Source organism: Artemia sp. Qi Xiang Cuo, chromosome 21 (assembly GCF_049724085.1).
Source record: "Artemia sp. Qi Xiang Cuo chromosome 21, ASM4972408v1, whole genome shotgun sequence".
Classification (NCBI taxonomy): domain Eukaryota; kingdom Metazoa; phylum Arthropoda; class Branchiopoda; order Anostraca; family Artemiidae; genus Artemia; species Artemia sp. Qi Xiang Cuo.
This window is the reverse complement of record NC_142814.1, coordinates 38,786,111-38,813,931: the sequence shown is the minus strand read 5'-3', so window position 1 is coordinate 38,813,931 and position 27,821 is coordinate 38,786,111. Positions and strand designations below refer to the sequence as shown.

The 27,821-nt window shown below is 33.6% G+C and overlaps 1 protein-coding gene and 1 long non-coding RNA gene across 2 annotated transcripts; one reads left to right on the top strand and one right to left on the bottom strand.

Annotated features, from left to right (window-relative positions):
* Positions 1 to 9,439: 9,439 nt before the first annotated feature.
* Positions 9,440 to 25,810, top strand: LOC148939521 (sodium channel protein para-like). Its single transcript, XM_089107069.1, has 3 exons — positions 9,440 to 9,813; positions 11,686 to 12,606; positions 25,108 to 25,810. The coding sequence occupies exons 1-3, from the start codon at positions 9,453 to 9,455 to the stop codon at positions 25,263 to 25,265; spliced, it is 1,440 nt and encodes a 479-aa protein (XP_088963195.1). The 5' UTR covers positions 9,440 to 9,452; the 3' UTR covers positions 25,266 to 25,810.
* LOC148939520 (uncharacterized) lies at positions 12,671 to 27,627 on the bottom strand. The gene is made up of 3 exons (XR_016143555.1): positions 27,515 to 27,627; positions 14,785 to 15,089; positions 12,671 to 13,394 (listed from the first exon to the last, which is right to left on the bottom strand). It is a non-coding gene; the product is annotated as an uncharacterized LOC148939520 (long non-coding RNA).
* Positions 27,628 to 27,821: the final 194 nt, after the last annotated feature.

The following is a 27,821-nucleotide window of genomic DNA, read 5'->3' as shown; positions in this document are numbered from 1 at the left end:
ATATTCCAACTCTTGCATTTCAAAGAAAAAAATTAAAAATGAACTTTGAAAAATCAGGAAAATGTAACTGTGACAAGGTAAACCACAACCAAACACTACTGAAATATACCAACTCTTGCATTTCAAAGTTATAAATTCTACATGAACTTTTAAAAATTATGATAATGTACCTGTGACAATTTAAACCACAACAAAACACTACTGAAATATACCAACTCTTGAATTTCAACGAGATAAATTCTAAATTAACTTAGAAAAATAATTAATATTTAACTTAGACAATGTAAACATAAACAAAAAACTAATGAAATATACAAACTATTTGATTACAAATATATAAATTATATATGAGCATTTAAAAATTATGAAAATGTAATTTTTATAAGGCAAACCTCAACCAAACACTACTGAAATATTCCAACTCTTTCATTTCAACGAAAAAAAATTCAAAATGAACATTGAAAAATAAATAAAATGTATCGGTGACAAGGTAAACCACAAACAAACACTTCTGAAATATTCCAACTCTTGCATTTCAACGAAAGAAATTCAAAATGAACTTTGAAAAATCAAGAAAATGTAAGTGTGACAAGTTAAACCACAAAAAAACTCTACTGAATAGACTAAATCTTGCATTTCAACGAAAGAAATTCAAAATGAACTTTTAAAAATCAAGAAAATGTAAATAAGACTTTTTTAACCATAAGCAAACACTACTGAAATATTCCAACTCTTTAATATCAGCGACCTACCTTCACGATGAACTTTTAATAATCAATAATATGTAACTATGACAATTTTAACCACAACCAAACACTACTGTAATATTCCAACTCTTTCATTTCATCGAAAGAAATTTAAAATGAAGTTTGAAAAATCAAGAAATGTAGCTGTGACTAGCTAAACAGCGATAAAACACTCCTTAAATATTCCAACTCTTGCATATCAACGAAATAAATTCACTATTAAATTTGACAATTCACGAAATTGTACCTGTGTCTCGGTAAACCAGAACAAAACACTTCTGAAATATTCCAACTCTTTCATTTCAAGGAAATAAATTCAAAATGTTATTTTAAAAATCAAGAAAATGTAGATGTGACAAGGTAAACCACAACCAAACACTACTGAAATATTCCAACACTTGAATTTCAATGAAAGAAATTCAAAATGAACTTTGAAAAATCAATAAAATGTAACTTTTAAATGTTAAACCAAAAACAAAATCTAAAGACATATAAAATATCTTTAATTAATAATACTTATATAAATAATGAAATTTTTTAATATAAATAATATGTAACTGTGACATGGTAAACCACAAACAAACACTACTGAAATATTTCAAATCTTTCATTTAAACGAAAGAAATTCAAAATGAAACTTGAAAAATCAAAAAAATGTAACTGTGACAAGGTAAACCACAACCAAACACTATTGAAATATTCCAACTCTTGCATTTCAACGAAAGAAATTCAAAATGAACTTTGAAAAATCAAGAAAATGTAACTGCGACAAGGTAGACCACAACCAAACACTACTGAAATATTCCAACTCTTGCATTACAATTAAAGAAATTCAAATTAACTTTGAAAAATCAAGAAAACGTAACTGCGACAATGTAAACAACAACCAAACACTAATTAAAGATTCAAAATAGTTCAGTTCAACTAATGAAATTAAAAATTAACTTTGATAAATCAAGAAATGTAACTTTGACATGTTAACCCTCTACCAACCATTAATGAAATATTCAAACTCTTGCATTTCAACTAAAGAAATTAAAAAATGAAATTTGAAAAATCAAGAAAATGTAAATGTTACAAGTTAAACCAATACCAAAAAAATCTTAAATAGTAAATCTCTTGAATTATAACTAAATAAATTCAAAATGAACTTTGATAAATCATGAAACTGTAACTGTGACAAGTTAAACAACAACCAAAAAATAATTAATTATTCAAACTCTTTAATTACAATTAAATAAATTAATATTAAATTTTTAACAAAAAGAACACTTAACTTCAACAATTTAAACCACAACCAAACACTACATAAATAGTCCAACTAGTTAATTTCAACGTATGAAATTAAAAATTAAATTTTAAAAATCGAGAAAATTTACCTTTGAAATTGTAACACTCTACAAAACTTTACTGAAATATAAAACCTCTTTTAATTCAAATAAATAAATTAAAAAATTAAATTTGAAAAATCAATAAAATGTAACTGAGAAAAGGTAAACCACAACCAAACACTACTGAAATATTCCAACTCACGCATTTCAACGAAAGAAAATAAAAGTGAAATTAGAAAAATCAATGAACTGTAACTTTGACACTGTAAAAAAGTACCATACACTAATTAAATATTCCAACTCTAGAACTTAAACGAAAGTAATAATAAATAAACTTCGAAATACAAGGAAAATGAAACTGTGACAAAGTAAACCACAACAAAACACTACTCAAATATTCAAACCGTTGCATTTGAAATAAAGAAGTTCAATATGAACTTTGAGAAATCAGGAAAATGTAACTGTGACACGGTAAACCACACCCAAATACTACTGAAGTATTCCAACTCTTGCATTTCAACAAATGAAATTCAAAATAAACTTTGAAAAATCAAGAAAATGTAACTGTGACAAGGTAAACCACAACCAAACACTACTGAAATATTCCAACTCTAGTATTCCAACTAAAGAAATTCAATTTAAACATTGAAATATAAAGAACAACTCACTCAGAATCGGTCAACCTCACCCACCCACAACAGAATTGTTCAAGATCGAGCAATTCCCATAACTAAATTCAAAATTAACTTTGAAAAATCAAGAAAATGTAAATTTGAAAAGGTAACCCACAACCAAACACTACTCAAATATTACAACTCTTGCATTTCAACGAAAGAAGTTCAAAATGAACTTTGAAAATTCAGTAAAATGTAACTGTGACAGGGTAAACCACAACCAAGCACTATTGAAATATACCAACTCTTTCATTTAAACGAAAGAAATTCAAAATGAACTTTGAAAAATCATGAAAATGTAACTTTGAGCAGGCAAAGCACAACCAAACACTACTGAAATATTCCAATTCGTGCATTTCAACGAAAGAAATTCAGAATAAACTTTGAAAAATCACGAAAATGTTGCTGTGAATAGGTAAACCACAACCAAATACTACTTAAATATTCCAACTCTTGTATTTCAACGAAAGAAATTAAAAATGAACTTTGAAAAATCAAGAAAATGTATCTGTGACAAGGTAAACCACAACCAAACACTGCTGAAATATTCCAACTCTTGCATTTCAACGAAAGAAATTCAAATTGAACTTTGAAAAATAAAGAAAATGTAACTGTGACAAGGTAAACCACAACAAAACACTACTGAAATATTTCAACTCTTTCATTTCAACGAAAGAAATTCAAATGAAATTTGAAAAATCATTAAAATGTAACTGTGATAAGTAAAACCACAACCACACACTGCTGAAATATTCCAACTCTTGTATTTCAACGAAATAAATTCAAAATAAACTTTGAAAAATCAAGAAAATATAACTGTGACAAGGTAAACCACAATCAAACACTACTGAAATATTCCAACTCTTGTATTTCAACGAATGAAATTCAAATGAATTTTGAAAAATAAAGAAAATGTAACTTTGACAAGGTAAACCACAACCAAACACTACTGAAATATTCCAGCTCTTGAATATCAAAGAAAGAAATCAAAAGTGAACATTTAAAAAACAAGATAAATTAAATTTGATAATTAAAAAAACAAACAAAAAATAAAGAAAAAATAACAAAATATAATAAAATCGACATACATAAAAATAGATAAATGAAAATAAAGGAGAATGTAAAAGAGGCATTGTAAAAAAAAGAAAAAAACTCATGAAATATTTCAACTCGTGCAATACCATTACATAAATTCAAATGAATTTTTCAAAATAAGGAACATGTAGCATTGACACTGTAAACCACATCAAAACAACTACTAACATATTCCAACTCATGCATTTCAATGACATAGATTCAAACTGAGATTTGAAAAATCAAGAAAATGTAACTGTGACAAGGTAAACCACAACCAAACACTACTGAAATATTTCAACTCTTGCATTTCAACGAAAGAAATTCAATATTAACTTTTAAAAGTCAATTTAATGTAACTTTTAAATGGTTAGCCATGCAAAAACACTACTGAAATACTCCAAATCCTGCATTTTAATGAAAGAAATTAAAAATGAGCATTGAGGATTAATGAAAATATAAGTGTGACACGGTAAACGACAACCAAACACTTCTGAAATATTTCAACTCTTTTATTTCAATGAAAGAAATCCAAAATGAACTTTGAAAAATCAAGAGAATGTAACTGTGACACTGTAAACCACATCAAAGCACTACTGAAATATTCCAACTCTTGCATTTCAACGAATGAAATCCAAAATGGTAAACCATGACTCTGAAAAATCAGGCCTTTGGGGCGTCGGGGGCCCTTTGGGGGGACCCGGGGGGAGGGTACCCTTCTGTGTCTCAATGCACAAAAAATATTAAAAAATGGGGAGGGGGGAGGGGAGGGGAGGGGAGGGAGATTGGGGGAGGGGAGGGGGAGGGGACGGTGAGAAGGGGGGAGGAGTGGGAGGGAGAGGGAGGGGAGGGGAGCCCTTTGGAAGCCTGGGGGACCTTTGGGGACCGGTGGAGGGCCTTTGGGGGGCCGGGGGGCCAGTTGGGAGCTTGGGGGACATTTGGGGACCGGGTGAAGGCCGTTGGGACCCCGGTGGACCTTTGGGGACCGGGTGAGGGCCTTTTGGGCCCGGGGAGGGCCTTTGGGGGTCCGGGGGGGCCTTTGGGGTCCGGGGGGCCAGTTGGGAGCCTGGGGGACATTTGGGGACCGGGTGAAGGCCTTTGGGAGCTCGATGGGCCTTTGGGGGCCCGGTGAGGGCCTTTGGGGGTTTGGGGGTCTTTGGGGGCTCGGTGGGTCAGTTGGGGGCCTGGGGGACATTTGGGGGCCGGTGGAGGGCCTTTGGGACCCCGTTGGTCCTTTGGGAGCTCGATGGGCCTTTGGGGGGCCCGGGGATGGCCTTTGGGGGTCTGGGAGGGCCTTTGGTGGGGCCGGTGGCCCTTTGGGAGCTTGGGGGGCCTTTGGGGCACAGGGAGGGCCTTTGGGTGCCTGGGGGACATTTGGGGACCGGTGGGTGGCCTTTGGGACCCCGTTGGTCTTTTGAGAACTCGATGGGCCTTTGGGGGGCCCGGGGATGGCCGTTGAGGGTCTGGAGTGGGCCTGGGGGGGGGCCGGGGGCCCTTGGGGGGCTGTGGGGGCCGGGGCGTACCGGGGGCTTCCTTCGGGGTTGGGGTATGAGGATTGGAACCCTTTGGGGTTGGGTTAGAGGACCTCACAACACTGTTCAAATGAAACTTGTGTATTATAACGACCACAGAATTTCACCATTAAATTCTCTTCTAAAATCTCTTCAAAAATATTCTTTTAAATTGTCTCTATCTGTTTCACCGAAATATTTCCATAAGCTGTCTAAAACTGTTTCTCCCAAATTATCCATAAACTCAAATTCAGCGTGTTCCTTTGTTTGGCATCTCTCTGCTAACACATTTTAAATTAATAGGTAACCTTCTCGTGCGCTAAAACAATTCATCGCTAAGATGTTTCTTGCCTAATTGTTTCCATGGCCGGTGGTTATTAATATCCCTTGGAGTTCGACCAGTAGAACTGTTCCCGAGGCAAAGACATTAATGACTTGAATCTATTCCTGGAGAAATGTTTCTAGGTGGAAATTTTTAAAGTCTGACAGATGATGTCATTGATTGATTGATCTGTCAAGAAAAGGGGAAATTAATTTGTTGTTTCTAAGGGGAATTATTGATTTACGATCGGTGGATTGAGGTCGACAGCACAGGTGTTCTGACTCGTGACTACACCACGTGGTTTATGGTTTTCTCAGTGATAAAGTTCATGGTTTTTAAAATTATCACTGAGAAAACCATAAAAAAATACAAAAATGTGAGAAATTTCCTGTTTTTCAAATTCTCACTGACAAAACCATAAAAACAGCCATAACTGTTAGAAAATTCATGTTTTTTCAAGTGAGAACATTCATGTTTATTCATTCTCAGTGCGAAAACAATACACCACGTTGTAATGTCACTAGCAATAGGGGCATCTCTACTACTGAGAAATTTGTTTTGCCCGTTCCCTAATACACCTTTTCAGATCACCTTGACTCCTCACACAAAACTTTTTCCAGAAAGTTTCAACTTGCTCCTCCAGTCGTGAGACGACAATAATAGACATACCGAAACTACAATTTTTCTTTGTCATCTTTAGTTGAATTCTTTGTCCGTCTGAATGCATAAAAGATTATGATACTAATTTTTATCTCCATATATGCAACTTCTACCAAAAAAAGAAAATATTTCGGTTGGATTTACTTACAAAAAAAGCCTAACGTCGGGCACAAACACGTGGCCCGAGATCGGCTGTCTGATCCTCTGTCTTTTGAGCTAGCTGTTATTTGGTTTTAAATCTTTGGTGCATTCATATATACAAACGAACAGATGCCATGGTTTTATTTTAGAATTACAGACACTCACTAATAATGAAAAGTAAGATGCAAATGGAGACAAATTACTATACAAATTACAACGAGAAAAAAAATACAATCATAGATGGTAATAATTTCTTAGACTACACTGATTTCCCATTTACAGAATTTAAGAGAGAAAACACGGGCATAGTTTAAATAAAAAAGTGGAAAAAAAAACAAAAACAAAATTCAAATAATAAAAATCTGAATATTTCGACTCCACATGCGAGAGGCTTTATCAACCGGGAAAAAAATTAAAGATAGAGTAAATTAAAAGCAACACATAAAGAAAAACGCAAAAGAAATAAATACATTTATTGTTTTTTTTGTCTTTTCTTTATGTGTTGCGTTTAATTTAATTTAAATTGATTTTTTCCCGTTGAAAAGGCCTCCCAGTTCACTGAATTGGCGAATAATGGTAGTAAAGATCCTTCAGTTTTGGGTTATTGCGTGAAAAAGACAAATAGTGCTAATAATGTTAAAGTAGTAAAACTTTCTATTTGTACTATTAGTTTAGTACTGAAGCTATAACCAATGACTGGTTTGAAACGGCTACTGCTTCAGAAGAAATGAAAGCCTTGTAACTTTAGCGATTTTGTGCTTGCTAATAAGTAGGCTTAACTTTCTTCTAATCTTCTTATACATGAGAAAGAAAGACAGACTTCTAAAGGAGGAAAAACATTTTTTTTTCTGGAGTCAGCGACTCCTAGGTTCCTTGGTGATAGACTCCAAGGTTCATTGGCAGAAACATTATTAGAAACTTTCTTCTAATTGTCTAGTACATGAGGAGGAAAGACATAGACTTATAGAGGAGGAAAAACATTTTTTTCTGGAGTCAGCGACCCCTAGGTTCCTTGGTGATAGACTCCAAGGTTCATTGGAAAAAACAATATTAGAAACTTTCTTCTAATTGTCTAGTACACGAGGAGGAAAGACATAGACTTATAAAGGAGGAAAAACATTGTTTCTGGAGTCGACGACTCCAAGGTTCCATGGTGATGGACTCCAAGGTTCATTGGCATAAAAATTAGTAGAAACTTTCTTCTAATTGTCTTGTACATGAGGAGGAAAGACAAAGACTTATAAAGGAGGAAAAACATTGTTTCTGGAGTTGACGACTCCTGGGTTCCTTGGTGGTGGACTCCAAGGTTCATTGGAATAAACATTAGTATAAACTTTCTTTTAATCGTCTTATTCACGAATTAAGACACGGTAAAATCTTCTCTCCACAAGCGGCGTATAAACACCCTAGGTGTAGGAGCCTTGTGAACATTATTACACCAATTAAGATGATGTCTATAAGGCACTTAGCCAACCAAAAATAAACGAATTCAGTAGATCTTAAGTTCCCCAACACATTCCGCCTCGACACTGCAGGGAAAGGTGGGGTATTTTGCTGCTCTTAGAAGGTTGTAAAAGGGCGACTTTCCTGACAAGTAGTGATGTTAATTCACGAGCATTTAGCGGTTGGGTTAAATGAATGGTTCAAAATTTGAGGCTGGTAATTTTGATTCCTTTTTCAGATTTTTTAGATGAAAATAACAAAACAGTACCATTTTCAATTAAAAATACCAAACTAGAGGTATGATTCAAAACCTAGGAGGTAAATATCTAAGGGTTTATTACCCCTGCCTTCTCAATTAACGCTCCTGCTGCCAAAAGAGTTATTTATTCAAATATTGCGTGATTTTGCCCTTTCGTATATTTTTCGTCTTCTAACGGGTAAAATTACCCTTTGCGGTGGTACTTTTGTTTTAAGATCCCACCTCCTCTCGCCTCAGTGGCACAAATATTTCAAAACAAAAACTATTTTAACATTTACAAAAGAACTAAATGCCACCTATACTTTAATTTACATAAAAATAGAAGCCAAAGAGTGGTCTTCTCATTATTATACTACTACCTCTAGACGACAGTAAAAAAAATGCTCTCAGGGGCACTTTATCAATTAAAAATACCAAAAACCGGTATTTGACGAAACCTAGGAGGGTAAACATCTATGAGGTTATTACCCTGCCCTCTCAATTAACGCCCCTGCTGCCAAAAAAAGTTATTTTTTTTAAATATTGTGTGATTTTGCCCTTCGCATACTTTTCGTCTTCTAAAGGGTAAATTTACACTTTGCGCCGTCACTTTTTTCTAAATCCCACCTCCTCTCCCCTCAGTAGCACTAATATTTCGAAAGGAAAAACTAGTTAAACATTTACAAAATGCTAAATGCCATCTACACTTTAATTTACTTAAAAATAGCAGCTAAAGAGTGGTTTTCGTATTTTTGTGCTATTACCTCTAGACGACATTAAAAAAATATTCTTCCACAGAGAGGACGTCCTCCCGCTACAGGAAGTCCCCGCTTACAGTGGCCACTATAAAACATCAAAAACCAACATTCTTTAATTCCAACTCTACAAGAGGTCACTATGAAGAGCGCCGTCACTCTTACGGAAAAATCATTTTCCCGTCGCTCCAAAGAGCTTTTTGGTCGCTCACTAGCAATAATAATTAGCCACTAACACTAAATTCTTAAAGATATCTTCATTGCTCATAAAAACGTTTTTGCTCATCCAGGTTGTACTCGAAAGGGGTTGAGTTTAAGCCACCTCTCCCTCCCCCCTCTGAAGCATAAAACGAAAACGGCACTTCGTGCCTAAGGAATGGCCAGGAAGAATTTTCCATTGTTGAATCTTTCTCTGTATGTGGTAGTCTACCCCCTCCAAAAAAAAAAAAAATGGGGTATGATCTACCAGAAATATTTCATTTCTGTGGGTTGTATTTATTCACGGTAAATTGCTAAGTTATGTTTTATACTTTTTTTAGGCTGGTGGATCTCTGGAAATGTTTATGACTGAAGATCAAAAGAAATATTACAATGCCATGAAGAAAATGGGCTCTAAAAAGCCCCTAAAAGCCACACCAAGGCCAAAATGGCGGCCGCAGGCAATTGTTTTTGAGATTGTTACGGATAAGAAATTCGACGTGATAATTATGTTGTTCATTGGCATAAACATGACAACAATGACACTAGATCATTATAAACAGTCAGAGAGTTTCACAATGCTGTTGGATTATTTGAACTTGATTTTTATTGTTATATTTACTACTGAGTGCGCTTTAAAAGTCTTTGCACTGAGACATCACTATTTTGCTGAACCCTGGAATCTATTCGATTTTGTAGTTGTAATTCTTTCAGTTTTAGGTAAGTTTTTCTTCTTTCTCTTCTTGTCATGTAATGCTACCAGAGTAAGTTAAATTAAGAGAGAAGTCAAAATTTCACTTTGACAGCAGGATTATATTGGTGGAAGGAAAATATTTTTCTGTGGCGTATATTCCGTTTAATTCTCTATTCGATATGATATGAAAATTTGCTTTGCCGGCTGATAAAATTTTTCCCGCTGATTCTAAAATTCTAATGGTCATGAAATAGAATCTATGAGGAGTCAAAATTTCGCTTCCCTTCAAAATTTTATGAGAGGACCGGAAATTTAAAATTTTATTCGGTTCGCATATTCGGGCGAAAATTCGGTTCGTATCTCTTTATTATCCGGGTAGAAAAACTGGTTTCATGGGCCGACAAAAAATCGTCTTCTAATGATATAGTGGTTATAGGTTTATAAGCTTTGTAAGAGAAGTCAAAATTTTGCTTGAACAACAAGATTCAAGCTAGTGGAGGAAATGTTTTCTGAACGGAGGAATATTTGGATTCGCATCTCTTTTTGATCGAGGTAGAAAAATTGGTTTCACCGTCTGAAACCACTCTTCTTTTCTTCGACTTCGAGGAGTAAAAATTTTGCTTCAATAGCGAAATTCACGTCGGTGAAGGGAAGAAAGTTTTTATGTGGGCGAGTATTAGATTCGTACCTTCTTTGAACGTAAAATCGTTTTGGTGGGTAACAACATTTTTCTATTCTAATCTTGTAATGCTCTCTGGTTAAAGTAAGTTAGGAGAGAAAAATATCCACTTTGAAAACATGATTCATCAGAGTGGAGGTAGAGGAAAAAGCGTCCTTTTTGTAGAAGAATATTTATTGAATATGGCAAGAATGAATTAAATTATAATTATGAGGATCATACATTTATCTAAAAACCCTTTTTAATTTTACGATAGAATTTACCATTCCACAGCTTAAGAGCTGAAGTTTTTATCCTGTTTTCTGTAACTTTTAAGATACTTTTTTTGGAGGATGGTAGTTTGTTACCTGACTCGTCAATACAGCGATGTCGCTTGGCTGTTTCTATTCGACCAAAATTGCCCTCTCGTGTCGAACCCTACCCTAAGCTGTTGCAACTTAAAAATTCTAGTACATCACATAAAGATATACTCTTAATATTAAATATGCGACACATCTATATGCTAATTAATTACCCTAATTTGCTTACATCTATATTCTAATTAATTATGTTAATAATTAATTAATTAAAATTTTAATTAATTGATTAATTACAAACGGGGCTTAAGACTTTGTAAGGGTACATATCAATGCAGAAGTACTGTGGCTTCTGATTAAATATTTGCCTTGTTTTTCAAGCCAAGGGACAGTTAGGTTCCTACATAAGGGTATTGGACAATGCGGTTCTAACTGTGTACTTCGTTTTTGATCTGATTCTAGTTTTAGGAATTATGGGCTCTTTTATTTTTTACTATAGGGTGTGATCGTCCCTTACTAGGTGTCTAGCTACCGCTGACATCCGGATATAAATTAAAATATTAACATACTTTGTTTCCTGCCTAAACATACATAATGCATCAATTTTATTGAAAAGAAGTTCAGATATTCTAAAATTGTAACGTTAGTTCTCCCTGTTTGTTTTTTTATGCCTTTCCTAGAGCAACGATTCTTATCCACCACACTTTCAGAAAATTACACTGAGTCTAAAGAAAAAAAAGGGACTGTGTTAAAATATTTCAAATTTGCAAGTTATCTTAGGTTATATGTCGCTGCTGTTACGCCAAAAGGTCTATCTGACCATTTCACACTTTTAAAATAATCAGCCAGGCAGTGTATCTTCAGCTATACTTACAAATTATACAATTGTAACTGTGGCTAATATTTCTATATTTTTATTTTAGGTTTGGTGCTAAGCGATTTAATTGAAAAATACTTCGTATCACCAACATTGTTGCGAGTTGTTCGTGTTGCGAAAGTTGGACGAGTGCTAAGATTAGTAAAAGGAGCGAAGGGGATCAGAACTTTATTGTTCGCTTTAGCCATGTCCTTACCTGCCTTGTTCAATATTTGCCTTTTATTATTTCTTGTTATGTTTATCTACGCTATATTTGGAATGTCGTTTTTTATGAACGTTAAGCGACGAGCGGGACTTGATGACACCTTCAATTTTGAAACATTTGGAAAAGCCATGATCCTCCTTTTTCAAATGTCAACATCCGCAGGATGGGATAGTGTCTTAGACGGTATTATAAATGAAGAGGAGTGTGATTTGCCGGATCCAGAAAATGGCTACGCCGGTGATTGTGGCTCAGCTACAATTGGCATTGCCTACTTACTATCCTACTTAGTAATTAGTTTCCTAATTGTTATTAACATGTACATCGCCGTAATTCTAGAGAACTACTCACAAGCCACTGAAGACGTACAAGAAGGCTTAACTGATGATGATTATGATATGTACTACGAGATTTGGCAGCAGTTTGATCCTGATGGAACGCAGTACCTGCGCTATGATCAGCTCTCAGAGTTCTTAGACGTACTGGAGCCACCTTTGCAAATACACAAACCAAATAAATATAAAATTGTTAGCATGGACATACCAATTTGTAGAGGTGATCTTATTTATTGTGTTGACATCTTAGATGCTCTTACTAGAGACTTCTTCGCCAGAAAGGGAAGTCCTATTGAAGAACCTGCAGAAATAACTGAAGTGATTGTGCATACAGATCGACCAGGATATGAACCAGTTTCTTCTACCCTATGGAGACAACGGGAAGAGTACTGTGCTCGCCTTATTCAAAATGCATGGAGGAAACATAAAGGTATTTTAATTACATTTAATTATATTAATAATAATTGGGTTTTTCTATAAAAAAAAAAATACATATATCAATAATAATGCCCAGAGGCTATAGCCTGTAAGTGACTAAACACAGCGTTGACAAAAATAGCCCAATCAAAGTAAGGATAAATGAATGAAGAAAAAACACAAAAAGAAGTTTGTTTTACTTGACCTCAGACATCAAAACCACACACACATAAAAAAAACAACACTCTGCCAGCCAGGGGCATCCTGAGGCCCATTTTATTGGGGGGAGGGAGATCTTCGTAAATTTTACTGAATCGCTACCTGATTTATGTCGAATTTTCTGCAGGAATCAAGAATTTTGCTAAATTTCTGCTTGTTTTGCAAAATTTCTGCCGAAATTTTCGCCTTTGGCAAAAATTTTACCGAATGCCAAAAAGTTGGGGGGAGCGGGCCTTCTTCTGAGGACACCCCTGCTGCCTGCACAAAAAGGCCAAAGAGAAATAAATCGAAAATGGAGCTTTATAATGCCAAAAAAAAATAATGGATGAAACAAAAACTTTTTGCACTACTTCCCTTCTCATGAAATATTAGAAAATCTCCCCCTCTGCCAGCCATCCCCCTCCCCTCCTTAAAAAATAACAACATAGATGGCTGATAAAGGGCATTAATTGACACCTTACCTGCATAATAACTTTTCAATGTACTATTTTATTATGCTGCTATCCACCAAAAGAAGAGTAAGTGTTCTGTTTTTTTTTTTCGGTGGTGCTGGTAGGTGGCTCAGCGCTGACATCTAGTTTGCTATAAATAAAAATTAGCGGCGATCGTTATATAAGAAAATTAGGAATGTTCAAAATTTCCAGTGTGTACTTTACAATGCTTAATGACTCTTTGTATATTGTAAGTTAAACTTGCGTAAATAGTTTTTCTTAATTGACTTTTTGCATCTGCAAAAATCGGTTAAAAAAAACCTAAAAAAAAAAGCTTATAGTGTACTTAAGTTCAAGAAAGATGCACCATTGTGAAGTGCACACACTAGAAATTTCTGAGAGATGCGATTCCTATAGAACCAGTATTTCTATTTAATTTTCAGATTGCAACAAAGTAAAAGTTCTCAGTGACCAGCCTAGCGACAACCACTAACAATTTCCAAAACTGCCAAAAGCAAACGATAATTAATATCGATGGCAAATAAACCAAAAAAAAAAAAAAAAAAAATAGCCACCAGAATATTTGCCTGCTGGTAAAAGGTAGCCTACATTACCTTTTAACTAAATAATTTAATTGAAAATAATTATTGATTATAATTAAACAAGTTTATTATATAATCAAATACTGATTTATACAGTGTAATTGTGTAGCATAATAAATCGGTTGGCGAAGCAAATATATGTTTGATTAGCCAAAACATATAAATTATTACAATTAAAATAATTTTGTAATTAATCCTCCTCCCCGATATTGAAATGTTGTTTTGATATTACTGTTATAAGAACGAATAAGTTCAATTTCCCTTCCTGTATTTTGAAAGTACCTCTTTCTGTATCTTAAAAAATTGAAAGAACTTGCCCCCTCCCCCACCACGTTTCACAAATTAGTGCCCATGGCTTATGCCTAGGTCTGACAATATGGTTAAGGGCATGGAGCTACATCCACAGAGCTCAAATTCTTATAGGGGTCCAGTATACTTTGTTTTGCCATTTTAATCCCCCTTAACGGATCCCAGATAAGACTTTTAGGTGGTTTTACGACAACTCTACGGCCATAAATTGCAACAAAAGGACAGGATAGCTGGACAATAGGGCTGCTTAAAGATCAGTCTAATTATAGAGTCAGAATTATGAAATTACAGAGCCAGAATTATGAACTTAGACTTTTTTTTTAGAGAATTATCTAAACTGGCTTAAAAAATGGCAAAATTTTTCTATTATCACGTGTTTTCAACGCATTTCGATAAAAAAACGCAAGACATATTTCAAAATGTAATTTGGTAGATGGATAAAACTGAATTTCAGCTATTGAATGAGAGCAAAGTTACCGTCTCACGTAGAAACACTAAGCCGTAGGATTGTAGTTGTAGGAAACCAAAACATCAAAACTTGTCAGGGGGCATTGACATTATGAATATTTTACTATTAAACTTGATCTATTCAGATAGCAGAACGAAGAAAATTTAAAGTACCAACCTTACCTTAGTTCCTCCGGAGCCATTAGTAGCACAAAGGGTGTCGATGAAGCTTCTCCACTCGTCCCGAGGCGATCCTGCAGCGGTGACATCTTCCCATTCAGGTAATAGCGAGGTCCCAGCCGTTCTAATATCTCGGTCAACATTTCGTCGTAGTGTACTTTGGACGACCTTGTCTTCTTCTGTCGCCTGGTTTCCAGTCATAGGCTGTCCGAGGAAGGGGGTCTTCGTTCATGCGGAGTAGTCCTACATGTCCTAAATATGTCCACCTCTTCTTCCTTATAACAGCAGTAATGAGAGGCTGGCCGGTTCTATTACAAATTTCAGAGTTACTGACCCTTTGTTGTCAACTTGCATTTAAAATTCTCCTTAGGCACATATTTTCAAATGCAAGAATTCTCTTTTTACTATTTTTTTTCAGAATCTAGTGGGGAGGAGTAGGGAGGCCCCAATAGATATGAACGGGCACCACTGCTGTCATCTACAATTGAGTCTAACGCCAACAGGTTATAATTTATTCAAGGATTATTGATCGAGTCTAATGGGGTCAATGCCCCCTTTTTCAAGGTCGATTTATTTGTTGTTTCTAGGTGTAATGACTCCGGTATTGATCCACGAAGGGGGACAGATTTCTGAGAAATTGATTTGCATAATCGAAGGGAACAGGATTTCTGAGAAATTTATTTGCATAATCGGCGGTGAATTATTGATTCTAACGGAAGGGGAATTAAGAAAAATAATGGCTTCTTTGATCTTTATGTCTGAGGGATAAATGGTCTTTAGTGACAGAGATGAATTGATATTCTTTTTTTAAATATGGCTTCTCAGATCTTTAGGCTTAGTGATAAATTAATATTCTATCGAAGCCTTAATAGAGTAACCAAGAACACCTTAGAGATGAAGAGATTAACGTGGGAATTTTTTCCTGGGAATTTCAAATGTGACAGAACAGGGATGTCAAAACAAAGGAACACGCAGAAATTACGTTTAGGGGATTATTTGGGCAAAAAAGTTTGAGAAATTTAAGAGAATTATTTGGGTGAAATATTTTGAGACATTTTAGAAGATTATTTAGGCGAAACAGTTTGAGACATTTTAGAATATGATTTGGGGTGAAACTCTGCGGTCGTTATAATACACAAGTTCCATTTGAACAGTTTTGTATGGTCCCCTACCCCAACCCCAAAGGGCCCCCCGGTGCCCCCAAAGGTCCTCCCAGTGCCCCCAAAGGCCCCCTGCGCCCCCAAAGGGCCCCCTGGCGCCCCCAAAGAGCCCCCTGCCCATTTTTTAATACTTTTTTTTGTGCACTTGAGACACAGAAGGGCCCCCACATTTCAAAATGCTTTTTTATATTTTTTCAGAGCAAGTTCTATTCTTAATATTCCTCCTTAACCCATTTTACAAAGTGAAGTAACCATGCTTTTCACCCACAACTTTACTTTACGACCTTTTGGACACCCCAACGGAAAGCAATACTTTTCACAGGGTTTTATTATATTTTTTCAGAACAAGTTCTTTACGTAATTTCCTTCCTAAACCAATTTTACAAGTTGAAGTACTCATCTTTTTCACACACAACTTTACCTTACGGCTTTTTGCATACCCCAACATCAACCAATACTTTTCAAAAGACTTTATTATATCTTTCAGAACAAGTTCTTTACGTAATGTCCTTCCTAAACCAATTTTACAACTTGAAGTACTCATCCTTTTCACCCACAACTTTACTTTACGACTTTTTGCATACCCCAACATCAAGTATTATTTTTTAAAACGCTTTATTATATCTTTTCAGAACATGTTCTTTACGCAACGTCCCTCCTAAACCAATTTTACAAGTTGAAGTACTCATCTTTTTCACACACAACTTTACTTTCCGTCTTTTTGCACACCCCAACATCAACCAATACTTTTCAAAAGACTTTATTATATCTTTCAGAACAAGTTCTTTTCTTAATGTCCCTCCTAAACCAATTTTACAAGTTGAAGCACTCATCTTTTACACCCACAACTTTACTTTACTACTTTTTGCACAGCCCAACATCAAGCAATACCTTACAAAAGGCTTTATTATATCTTTTCAGAACAAGTTCTTTACGTAGTGTCCCTCCTAAACCAATTTTACAAGTTGAAGTAGTCATCCTTTTCACCCACAACTTTACTTTATTACTTTTTGCATAGCCCAAGATCAAGTAACTTTTCAAAAGGCTTTATTATATCTTTTCAGAACAAGTTCTTCACATAATGTCCATCATAAGCCAATTTTACAACTTGAAGTACTCATCCTTTTCACCCACAACTTTACTTTATGGCTTTTTGAATACCCCAACACTGAATTTTCTTAAAGAAGAGAAAACAAGTTTGCTCAATTCCAAATTTTACAAATGAAAATGAAAAAAGTGCTTCCATTTCTGTTCTTAATTTCTCAAAGACATAAAAAATTTAAAGTTCTGTTCTAAATTTTTCCGTAGAAGATAGCAAAAGTTATACTATGATTGTGATTATTTTCCATGAAGATAAAAAAATTCACTTTAATTCTAAATTTTCTTAAATTCAGTTCCGATTTTTATCAAAGAGATGAAAACATTTAAAGTTCTGTTCCAAATTTTTCATAGAAGAAAATTCTGAGTTCCAAATTCTGAGTTTTCTCGAAGAAGTGCAAAATGTTCAAGTTCTCTTCTGAATTTTCTTAAAGAAGAGAAAAAAGTTAGATCAATTCTGAATTTTACCAATGAAAATGAAAAAAAGGTTCCATTTCAGTTCTTAATTTCTCAAAGACACAAAAAATTTTCAGTTCTTTTTTAAAATTTTCCATAGAAGATAGGGAAAGCTATATTAATATGTTGATTATTTTACACGAAAATAAGAAGTTTCACTTTGATTCTAAATTGTCTTAAATTCAGTTCCGATTTTTCTCAATGAGGGGAAAAAATGTTAAGGAATGTTACAAATTTTTCATAGAAGATAGAAAATTATATTTTAATCGTGAATATTCGCCATGAAGATGAGGAGCTACACTTTAATTCAGTGCTTTCTCAAAAAAGTGCTAAGTTTTCAACTTCGCTTCTGAATTTTCTTAAAGAAGAAAAAAATAGTTAGCTCATTTTGAAATTTTACCAATGAAAATGAAAAAAAGCTTTCATTTCAATTGTTAATTTGTCAAAGATATAAAAAATTTTAAGTTCTGTTCTAATATTTCCGTAGAAGATAGGAAAAGTTATATAAAGATTGTGAGTATTTTCCATGAAGATAAAAAGTTTCACTTTAATTCTAAATTTTCTTAAATTCAGTTCCGATTTTTCTCAAAGAGATGAAAAAATTTAAAGTTCTGTTCCAAATTTTTCATAGAAGATAGAAAAAAGTTATACTTTGATCGTGAATATTCACAAAGAAGATAAGGAGCTCCACTTTAATTCTGATTTTTGTCGAAGAAGTTCAAAATGTTCAAGTTCTCTTCTGAATATTCTTAAAGAAGAGAAAGAGTTAACTCAATTCTGAAATTTACCAATGAAAAAAAGCTTCCATTTCAATTCTTAATTTCTCAAAGACATAAAAAATTTAAAGTTCTGTTCTAAATTTTCCCGTAGAAGATAGGAAAAGTTATACTATGATTGTGATTATTTTTCATGAAGATAGAAGTTTCACTTTAATTCTAAATTTTCTTAAATTCAGTTCCGATTTTTCTCAAAGAGATGAAAAATTTAAAGTACTGTTCCAAATTTTTCTTAGAAGATAGAAAAAAGTTATACTTTGATCGTGAATATTCACCAAGAAGATAAGGAGCTCCACTTTAATTCTGAGTATTTTCGAAGAAGTGCAAAATGTTCAAGTTCTCTTCTGAATTTTTTTAAAGAGAAAAAAGTTAGCTCAATTCTGAAATTTACCAATGAAAATAAAAGAAGGCTTCCACTACAGTTCTTAATTTCTCAAAGAGATGAAAAATTTAAAGATATGTTCCAAATTTTTCATAGAAGATAGAAAAATTTATACTATGATTGTGATTCTTTTCCATGAAGATAAAAAGTTTCACTTTAATTCTATATTTTCTTAAATTCAGTTCCAACTTTTCTCAAAGAGATGAAAAAAATTAAAGTTATTTTCAAAATTTTTCATGAAAGATAGACAAAGTTATACTTTGATCGTGAATATTCACCATGAAGATAAAGGGCTACACTTTAATTCTGATCTTTCTCGAAGAAGTACAAAATGTTCAACTTCTCTTCTGAATTTTCTTAAAAAAGAGAAAAAAAGTTAGATCAATTCTGAAATTTACCAATGAAAATGAAAAAGCTTCCACTTCAGTTCTTAATTTCTCAAAGACATAAAAAATTTAAAGTTCTGTTCTAAATTTTTCCGTAGAAGATAGGAAAAGTTATACTATGATTGTGATTATTTTCCATGAAGATAAAAAGTTTAACTTTAATTCTAAATTTTCTTAAATTCAGTTCTGTTTTTTCTCAAAGAGATGAAAAATTTAAAGTTCTGTTCCAAATATTTCATAGAAGATAGAAAAGTTATACTATGATCATGAATGTTCGCCATGAAGATAAGCAGCTCCACTTTAAATCTGAGTTTTCTCGAAGAGGTGCAAAATGTTCAAGTTCTCATTTGAATTTTCTTAAAGAAGAGAAAAAAAGTTACCTCAACTCTGAATTTTACCAATGAAAATGAAAAAAGCTTCCATTTCAGTTCTTAATTTGTCAAAGACATAAAAAATTTAAAGTTCTGTTTTAAATTTTTCCGTAGAAGATAGGAAAAGTTATACTATGATTGTGATTATTTTCCATGAAGATAAAAAGTTTCACTTTAGTTCTAAATTTTCTTAAGTTCAGTTCCGATTTTTCTCAAAGAGATGAAAAAATTTAAAGTTCTTTTCCAGATTTTTCATAAAAAATATAAAAAGTTGTACTTTGATCGTGAATATTTGCCATGATCATAAGGAGCTCCACTTTAATTCTGAGTTTTCTCGAAGAAGTACAAAATGTTCAACTTCTCTTCTGAATTTTCTTAAAGAAGAGAAAAAAAGTTAGCTCAATTCCGAATTTTACCCGTGAAAATGAAAAAAAGCTTCCATTTCAGTTCTTAATTTCTCAAAGACATAAAAAAATTAAAGTTATGTTCTAAATTTTTCCGTAGAAGATAGGAAATATGATTGTGATTATTTTCCAATGAAGATAAAAAGTTTCACTTTAATTCTAAATTTTCTTAAATTCAGTTCTGATTTTTCTCAAAGAGATGAAAAAATTTAAAGTTATGTTCCAAATTTTTCATAGAAGATAGAAAAAGTTATACATTGATCCTGGATATTCGCCATGAAGATAAGGAGCTCCACTTTAATTCTGAGTTTTCTCGAAAAAGTGCAAAATGTTCAAGTTCTCTTCTGAATTTTCTTAAAGAAGAGAAAAATAGTTAGCTCATTTCTGAATTTTACAAATGAAAATGAAAAAAAGCTTCCATTTCAATTCTTAATTTCTCAAAGACATTCAGAATATAAAGTTCTGTTACAAATTTTTCGTAGAAGATAGAAAAAAGTTATACTTTGATCGTGAATATTCACCATGAAGATAAGGAGCTCCACTTTAATTCTGAGTTTTCTCGAAGAAGTGAAAAATGTTCAAGTTCTCTTCCGAATTTTCTTAAAGACGAAAGAGTTAGCTCAATTCTGAAATTTACCAATGAAAATGAAAAAAGGCTTCCACTACAGTTATTAATTTCTCAAAGACATAGAAAATTTAAAGTTCAGTTCTAAATTTTTCCGTAGAAGATAGGAAAAGTTATACTATGATTGCAATTATTTTCCATGAAGATAAAAAGTTTCAGTTTAATTCTAAATTTCCTTAAATTCAGTTCCGCTTTTTCTCAAAGAGATGAAAAAATTTAAAGTTCTATTCCAAGTTTTTCGTAGAAGATAGAAAATAGTAATATTTTGATCCTGAATATTCACCTTGAAGATAAAAAATTCCAGTTTAATTATAAATTGTCTCGATGAAACGCAATATTTTCAAGTTCTCTTCTAATTTTTCAAAGAAAATAAAAAGGTTCCATTTCAGTTCTGGGTTTTCTCAAAGAGATAAAAATTTTTCATGCAAAACGCTAGGTTCATATTTTTTACTAAACCAAGTGCTACCATCCATTTCAATTAAGGTATAGATGATAGCTCAACTGATTTTCCCTTCACCCGGGCACCTGCAGCCAACCTACAATACCACCCTTTTTCAAGTAACTGCATTCACATTAGGTTCACTTAGCGTGGCGCGCCACGCTAAGTGAACCTAAATGAACCTAACGTGAATGCAGTTACTTCAAAAAGGGTGGTATTGTAGGTATTGTAGGTGTAAAATGGGTTTAGGAGGGATATTACGTAAAGAACTTGTTCTGAAAAGATATAATAAAGCCTTTTGAAATGTGGGGGCCCTTCTGTGTCTCAAGTGCACAAAAAAAGTATTAAAAAATGGGGAGGGGGCTCTTTGGGGGCCCCGGGGGAGACCCTTTGGGGGCACCGGGGGCCCTTTTGGGGCACCGGGGGGACCTTACAACACTGTTCAAATGGAACTTGTGTATTATAACGACCACAGAGTTTCACCCCAAATCATCTTCTAAAATGGCTCACACTGTTTCGCCAAAATAATCTTCTAAAATGTCTCGAACTGTTTCGCTCAAATAAGCCTCTAAAATTTCTCAAACTGTTTCGCCCAAATAATCCCCTAAACATACTTTCTGCGTGTTCCTTTTGTTTTGGCTTCCCTGCGCTGTCACATTTGAAATTCCCAGGAAAAAATTCCCGCGTTAATCTCTTCATCTCTAAGGTGTTCTTGGTTACTCTATTAAGGCTTCGATAGAATATTAATTCCAGAATTTATCACTAAGCCTAATGATCAGAGAAGCCATATTTAAAAATAGAATATCAATTTATCTCTGTCACTAAAGACCATTTATCCCTCAGACCTAAAGATCAAAGCAGCCATAATATTTCTTAGTTTCCCTTCTGTTAGAATCAATAATTTACCACCGATTATGCAAATAAATTTCTCAGAAATCCTGTTCCCTTCGATTATGCAAATCAATTTCTCAGAAATCTGTCCCCCTTCGTGGATCAATACCGGAGTCATTACACCTAGAAACAACAAATAAATCGACCTTGAAAAGGGGGGCATTGACCCCATTAGACTCGATCAATTATCCTTGAATACATTATAGCCTGTCAGTGTTAGACTAAATTATAGATGGGAGCAGTGGTGTCCGTTCATATCTATTGGGGTCCCCCTACTGGGAGGCATTTTAGTTTAAGGAAAAAAGATTATGAAAACACCAAGAAAGGTATGTTCTACAATTTAGGGGACAACTACCCCACCTCCCCCTAATTATTGTCCTTGGACCTAGGTATAATCTACATTTCAATGGGCATAAAGTAACAGGGGGAAACTATACTTTCTCATGAAAGAACTCCCAGCCAAAGCTTGACTGGGTTTCTATGCTTGAATGGTTGCCGTGTCTTATGTTACCGTAATTTATGGAGAAAATGAAAATTTTCGGGCCCAAATTTCTTTTGGGGTTACATGATATATGAATTTATCACACACTGCTTGAAAGATTTATGAGTTTTAAGGCGCATTTATTCGCATGGCTGTGTCATTAACTAATAAAACATGTGTTTAGTTGTCGACTTTAATTAGTAAATTGAATCATTCTAATTAAATATTTTAAAATATAATCATAATTATATTAATAAAAATAATTAAATAACCAAATATAATTAGAATAACAAAAATAATAACAAACATACATGAATAATAAATGATAACAGAGTTCTGGAAGGCACCCCTTCCAATGCTGTTTGGTCATTTTTGCACAACTAAACTAGCGGTCTTCTGTCAACAGCGGCAATAATAAATTTATAAATTATATAAATATATAATTTATATATATATATATATATATATATATATATATATATATATATATATATATATATATATATATATATATATATATATATATATATATATATATATATATATATATATATATATATATATATATATATATATATATATATATATATATATATATAGTAGCAATAGCAATTTATTATCCAAAAGAAAACAGAGACAAAATCAATCGGTAGCATACCTAAAGCGTCGCTTGCGAGGATGTGGTACTAACGAAAATATAGAAGAAAAAGAAAATTTAAACAAACAACAAATAAAAAACAACAAGTATAATCTATAATAAGCAGTAGGGTGAAACCGAAAAATAAACTTACATAAATAAGTCATACTCAATAAAACAACATAATATGATGATCCTGAAGCCAAAAAAAAAATAATTCACAATTACTGTCAAATTTAATTCCATCAATCTCTATCTGTTTCGAAGGTATACTTACCAAGCAACCCCACACGTAGCTCAGATTTAAATTGACTAATGGGTAATTCCTTGGTACTTGGGACAAGCTTATTCCACAGCTAAGCCCCCCTATAAATAACTGAAAAAGCAGTCCTTCTAGAAACTAGGCGAGGAACCTCAATATCTCCACTTGTCCGAGTTTCGTGACAATGAACATTGGATCTTTCCCGAAATAATCCTGTAAAACAATCTGGAAGGCATCGATAAAGCGAAAATTTCAAATGAAAAGAATTAAAACAAGTTCATTGGACAGGATTTTATGATTTTTCTTTTTTTATGCTCGAGTCAAACAGTTCGTGGTGACGAACTGTAGGCAGGGAGCGACTAGGCTCAGTAGTAATCGAAACCCTAAAAGGGGAATTTTTATAAATATAGACACATCAAAAGAGTTCGTTTCTTAATGCTGACTCCACATACATAAAATTCCTTAAGTTGAATGTTATCCTAAAAGCTACGATCCCGAGAAAATATCCCTGACTTTTGAAAAAGGGGAAAACAACCTCGAAAGGTTAAGCGATCTTAATTAAAACCACCCCATCAGATTCAGCGTATCAGATAACACTACTGTATAGGTATCAAGCTCTTATATAAGCAAATGTGGAATTTTGTATATTTTGACTGAAGAAATGTCATGGATGCGTGTTTTTTCCCTAGGGGTGATCGTTTCGAACTAATGGTCTGAAAAGATCGGGAGATGGTTCTTTTAAACGGAAAATAAAAGTTCTAGTGGCCTTTTTAAGTAACCAAAAAGATTCGATGGCAACTAGCCCCCTCCCCCCATATACACACGCCTCTTTTTTCCCCAAAGATATCCGATCCCAATTTTCAGATAGCCATTTAATTCAAAATAGTTGAAAAGTCCAGTGACTATGCTTCTGGGGATGAAATGACAGACCCCCCTCCCCCCATAGCTCCTTGGGAAAGGGCGGTTAGTAATGGGACTTGCTCATTGTTTATATGTAGTTTTTTTTTGGGGGGGGGGGTATCAGGAAAATTTGGGGGGGGATTTTCCGTGGGTAATTTTTTACGGAGGGGAGGGGATTTCCCTGCCTGATTCGAGAAACGGTCAGAAATTAAGTAAAAAACAAGTTTTTCCACTGGAAGTAAGGAGCAACATTAAAACTTAGAATGAACAGAAATTATTCCATATATGGGGGGGGGGGTACCCTCTTCTAATCCCTCGATCTTTACTCTAAAGTTTTATCGCAATTCTTTAAGAAAGACTGCTCAAACAAGGGCCGTTGAATTCGAATGATAACCCTATTTAAAGAACTTTCATACTTCTGTGGAAAAATTGAAGGTTGAGGAAGGGGCAGCCCCGTCACATATGGAATAATTTCTGTTCGTTTTAGGCTTTGATGTTGCTCTATAGTTTCAATAAAAAGAACTTTTTTTTAATTAAATCAGATTATATATGCAATTCTGGATAAATTAAAGATCACAGGGCCAATAGATTACCCCGTTCTTAATCTGTTGGATTGATCAATGTTCAACTTTCAAGCATAAAATTTGCAAAGGACGAATCAGAGTTACGATTTAACGCGTAATTTTTGAAATATACCAAAGATGGAAGCTTGGGATATCAATTTTCATATCTGTAAGATAAACCTGGCAAAAGATAAAGAAACGTAGAATTAATTGACAATTTAGTCTTCAATAGAATTAATAAAATTAAGACATGTAATTTAATTGAGTCATAGAGTTATTAGGAACAAGCTAGTGATGGTACTGACTTTTCAAACCAAATTTTTGAGATTGGAATTTTGAAACTTTTTTACACTTGATAAATTGCTCGAATTCAATAGTTACCAATATAGCGTTTCTTTTATAATCATTGCAAGTTGTTTTTAATTTACTATGAACTTAAAATAAATGGCATATGAAACTATTAAAATTTTAGCACTAAAATTTACTCAATTTTAGGAAAGCGCGGGTTCGAACCCAATTCTGACTATGACTCACCAAAGCAACAGCAAACCGCCGTTTTGGTCGTGAGTGATGGTCACGTGACTAAAAATGGACATAAAGTGGTGATACATTCGAGGTCAAGTAGTGTTAGTTCAAGATCGACAGATGTGTGATTACATATGCATTTTGAAAAACTGTGATAAAACTAAAGTCTACCTAAGAACATAAATTTGACCTCGGGTGAACTAAATATCTGACTAGTGCTGTGTCAACTTTTGGGGAAATTCAAATATGATGCATCTTTTAGGTACCTAAATCCAGCCAGAAAATCTTGCCTAACACAATTTCTTTTTCTTGCATTATTGTAGTTTGGTACGTCTTTGATCCTATTTAGAAAATCTTAAACTTGAATTTTGTTTAATTATCTGACAACACAGTAAAAAAAAGCTTGCTATGTGTGCAATAGGCTAGGTTTGATTTGCAAATATCTCCTGAACTTTATTTTGTCAAAAATATATATATTTTTCATGGCTGTATTTACGTTTCCTTGCTATATTTTGTTGGATATTTCTTCCCCAATATCCAAAAAAATATATAGATTAGAATGGAAAGAAGTACTTGGAATCAGAAGGATATCATTGTTAAATAGATATTTTCGTGCGTTAATTTTCTTCTTGTTTTCTCACATATCCTTGGCCTTTCGCTGCAGCTATTTGCTTTCGGCAATAATTAATTTTTGCTTCTGTGATTATTTTGTATTTGTATATATATATATATATATATATATATATATATATATATATATATATATATATATATATATATATATATGGTATTAGAATGGCCAATAGTTGTTTTTCTCATTAGTGGGTGCTGGAAATCAATTTTGTCGTTTCTGACGAAAAGTTTTTGGCAACAGTTAAGTATGGTGCTTAACATTACACTGATCTCCGAAATCATTTCGCGTCAGAAAAGACGAAAAGTATTCCCCTAGATTCTCGCCTAAGAGGCCATCTATGTACATTTAATACATTTACCTTTGGAAATCGAAATGTTACTTAATTTCAGAAATATCGAAACCAAACTCTTCCCCGTTTGGCTTTCTAGTTTTTGAAATGCAGTAAATAAACGCTTTTGCTCAAGTTTGAATTATGTTTCTTAATAATTTATACATTGATTAACAGGGTTTTTATTGTTTTTAATTATTATACGAAATATATAGGCTAATACTTTTTTACGCTGTATTTACTACCCTTTTTATATTCACTACAAAATTTTAAAAGAAGAAAAGAAACGAACCTAATTAAAATAATATAACACCGATTCAGGCCTAAATTATTTGCAAGGAGAGGGGTTCTCTATCATATTAGATGTTCTAGTGCATGGGTTCAGAAGGGGTATGATACAAAAGGGGTATGATACCAAAATAACTGTCATAGTCATCAACTAAACCTAAATATATAATTGTTAAAACATATATAAAACCTATATCGGCATTCCTTTTCTTTTCTCTGAAATTTTAATAAATTTAATCTTTGATTTTTTTTTTCCAAGTTTTAACTTACTACTTTTTTGTAAAATATTCATATTTTACTATGAATTCCCAAAATTTAACTTCCAACAGTTGAGGCTCCCAAACAGTTAAAACCACTAAAATTTCAAACCTAAACGAAATTTGAAAAATTAACCTTGGACAGGCCTAGTATGCATAAATGTTTAATTGCTTAATTAAAATTGCTTAATTAATAACAAGTTTATACAAACAATGAGAAGAGTAGATTTTATTTTGTTAATTCATGTATAAGATGATTAGAAGAGATCGCGCCTTTTCTCTCCTTCATTCGTCTCCTTGACCTTCGGCTTGAACTTTAGAGGTGAATCAGAAGATTTTCTAAAGAGCGGGAGGAGGAGACGGAAGATAAATCGGAGACCTTATAATTATCTTTTTTATTTAACGGAGCCTCACTGTTATTACGGTTACTAGAATGCTACCATACCCCAGCCGAAGAAACCCCCCTCCATATTTGTCGTCCTTAGAAGGTTATTTCTACAGTATGCAATTTTAGAGCTGTGCCTACACAAATGTGCTAAGCTTCAAATTCAGGCTTCAACGATTAGAAGAAAGCCCACCTTTCTATCCTTGTCTACCAATACCCATTGTTAATCTTGTAACGGATATTGCCTCAACACTAAGATGAATAATAAAATGTGTTCTAATTCAGTGTTATTAGCGCTATTCCCCTTATTGACGATGTGGATATGCCCCCACTGTGTCATTTAAGCACAGCCAATTAATTCAAAAGCTATTTACTAATAAACTAAACCAAAGTTAGTCTCAAAACATATCCATAATAATCTTGAACATGTAGATTATGAAGATATCTATCACAGAAGCTTTTAAGAAAAATTATCTAAACATTACCTAAGAAAGGCGAATTGAGACCGTGTTGAACCTTTTAGTACAATAGATCGCACTTAATTCGTATCTTAATCGGTACAGTGACTTATCTTAATTAGCAGGCAATGTTATTGACGATCCCTCGCATTTGGATAATAAAGCGAATAAGTGGAATAGCACTTATAACACTAAAGCATAACATTACTATACTTTCACTATTCATATTAATGAAGCAATAACCGGTAACAGGTTCAAAATAGCAATGACTCGAAACGAGACGGAGGTGTGGTCTCTTCTGATTGTCTGACGCGTAATTAACACAAGGCAAACA

Excerpts from the sequence above, each read along its gene's own strand:
- LOC148939521 (XM_089107069.1), top strand. The coding sequence starts at position 9,453 with ATGTTTATGACTGAAGATCAAAAGAAATATTACAATGCCATGAAGAAA. Across the intron at positions 9,814-11,685 it reads TGTAATTCTTTCAGTTTTAG|GTTTGGTGCTAAGCGATTTA; the intron begins GTAAGTTTTTCT and ends TTTTTATTTTAG. Across the intron at positions 12,607-25,107 it reads TGCATGGAGGAAACATAAAG|GAAAGCGCGGGTTCGAACCC; the intron begins GTATTTTAATTA and ends ACTCAATTTTAG.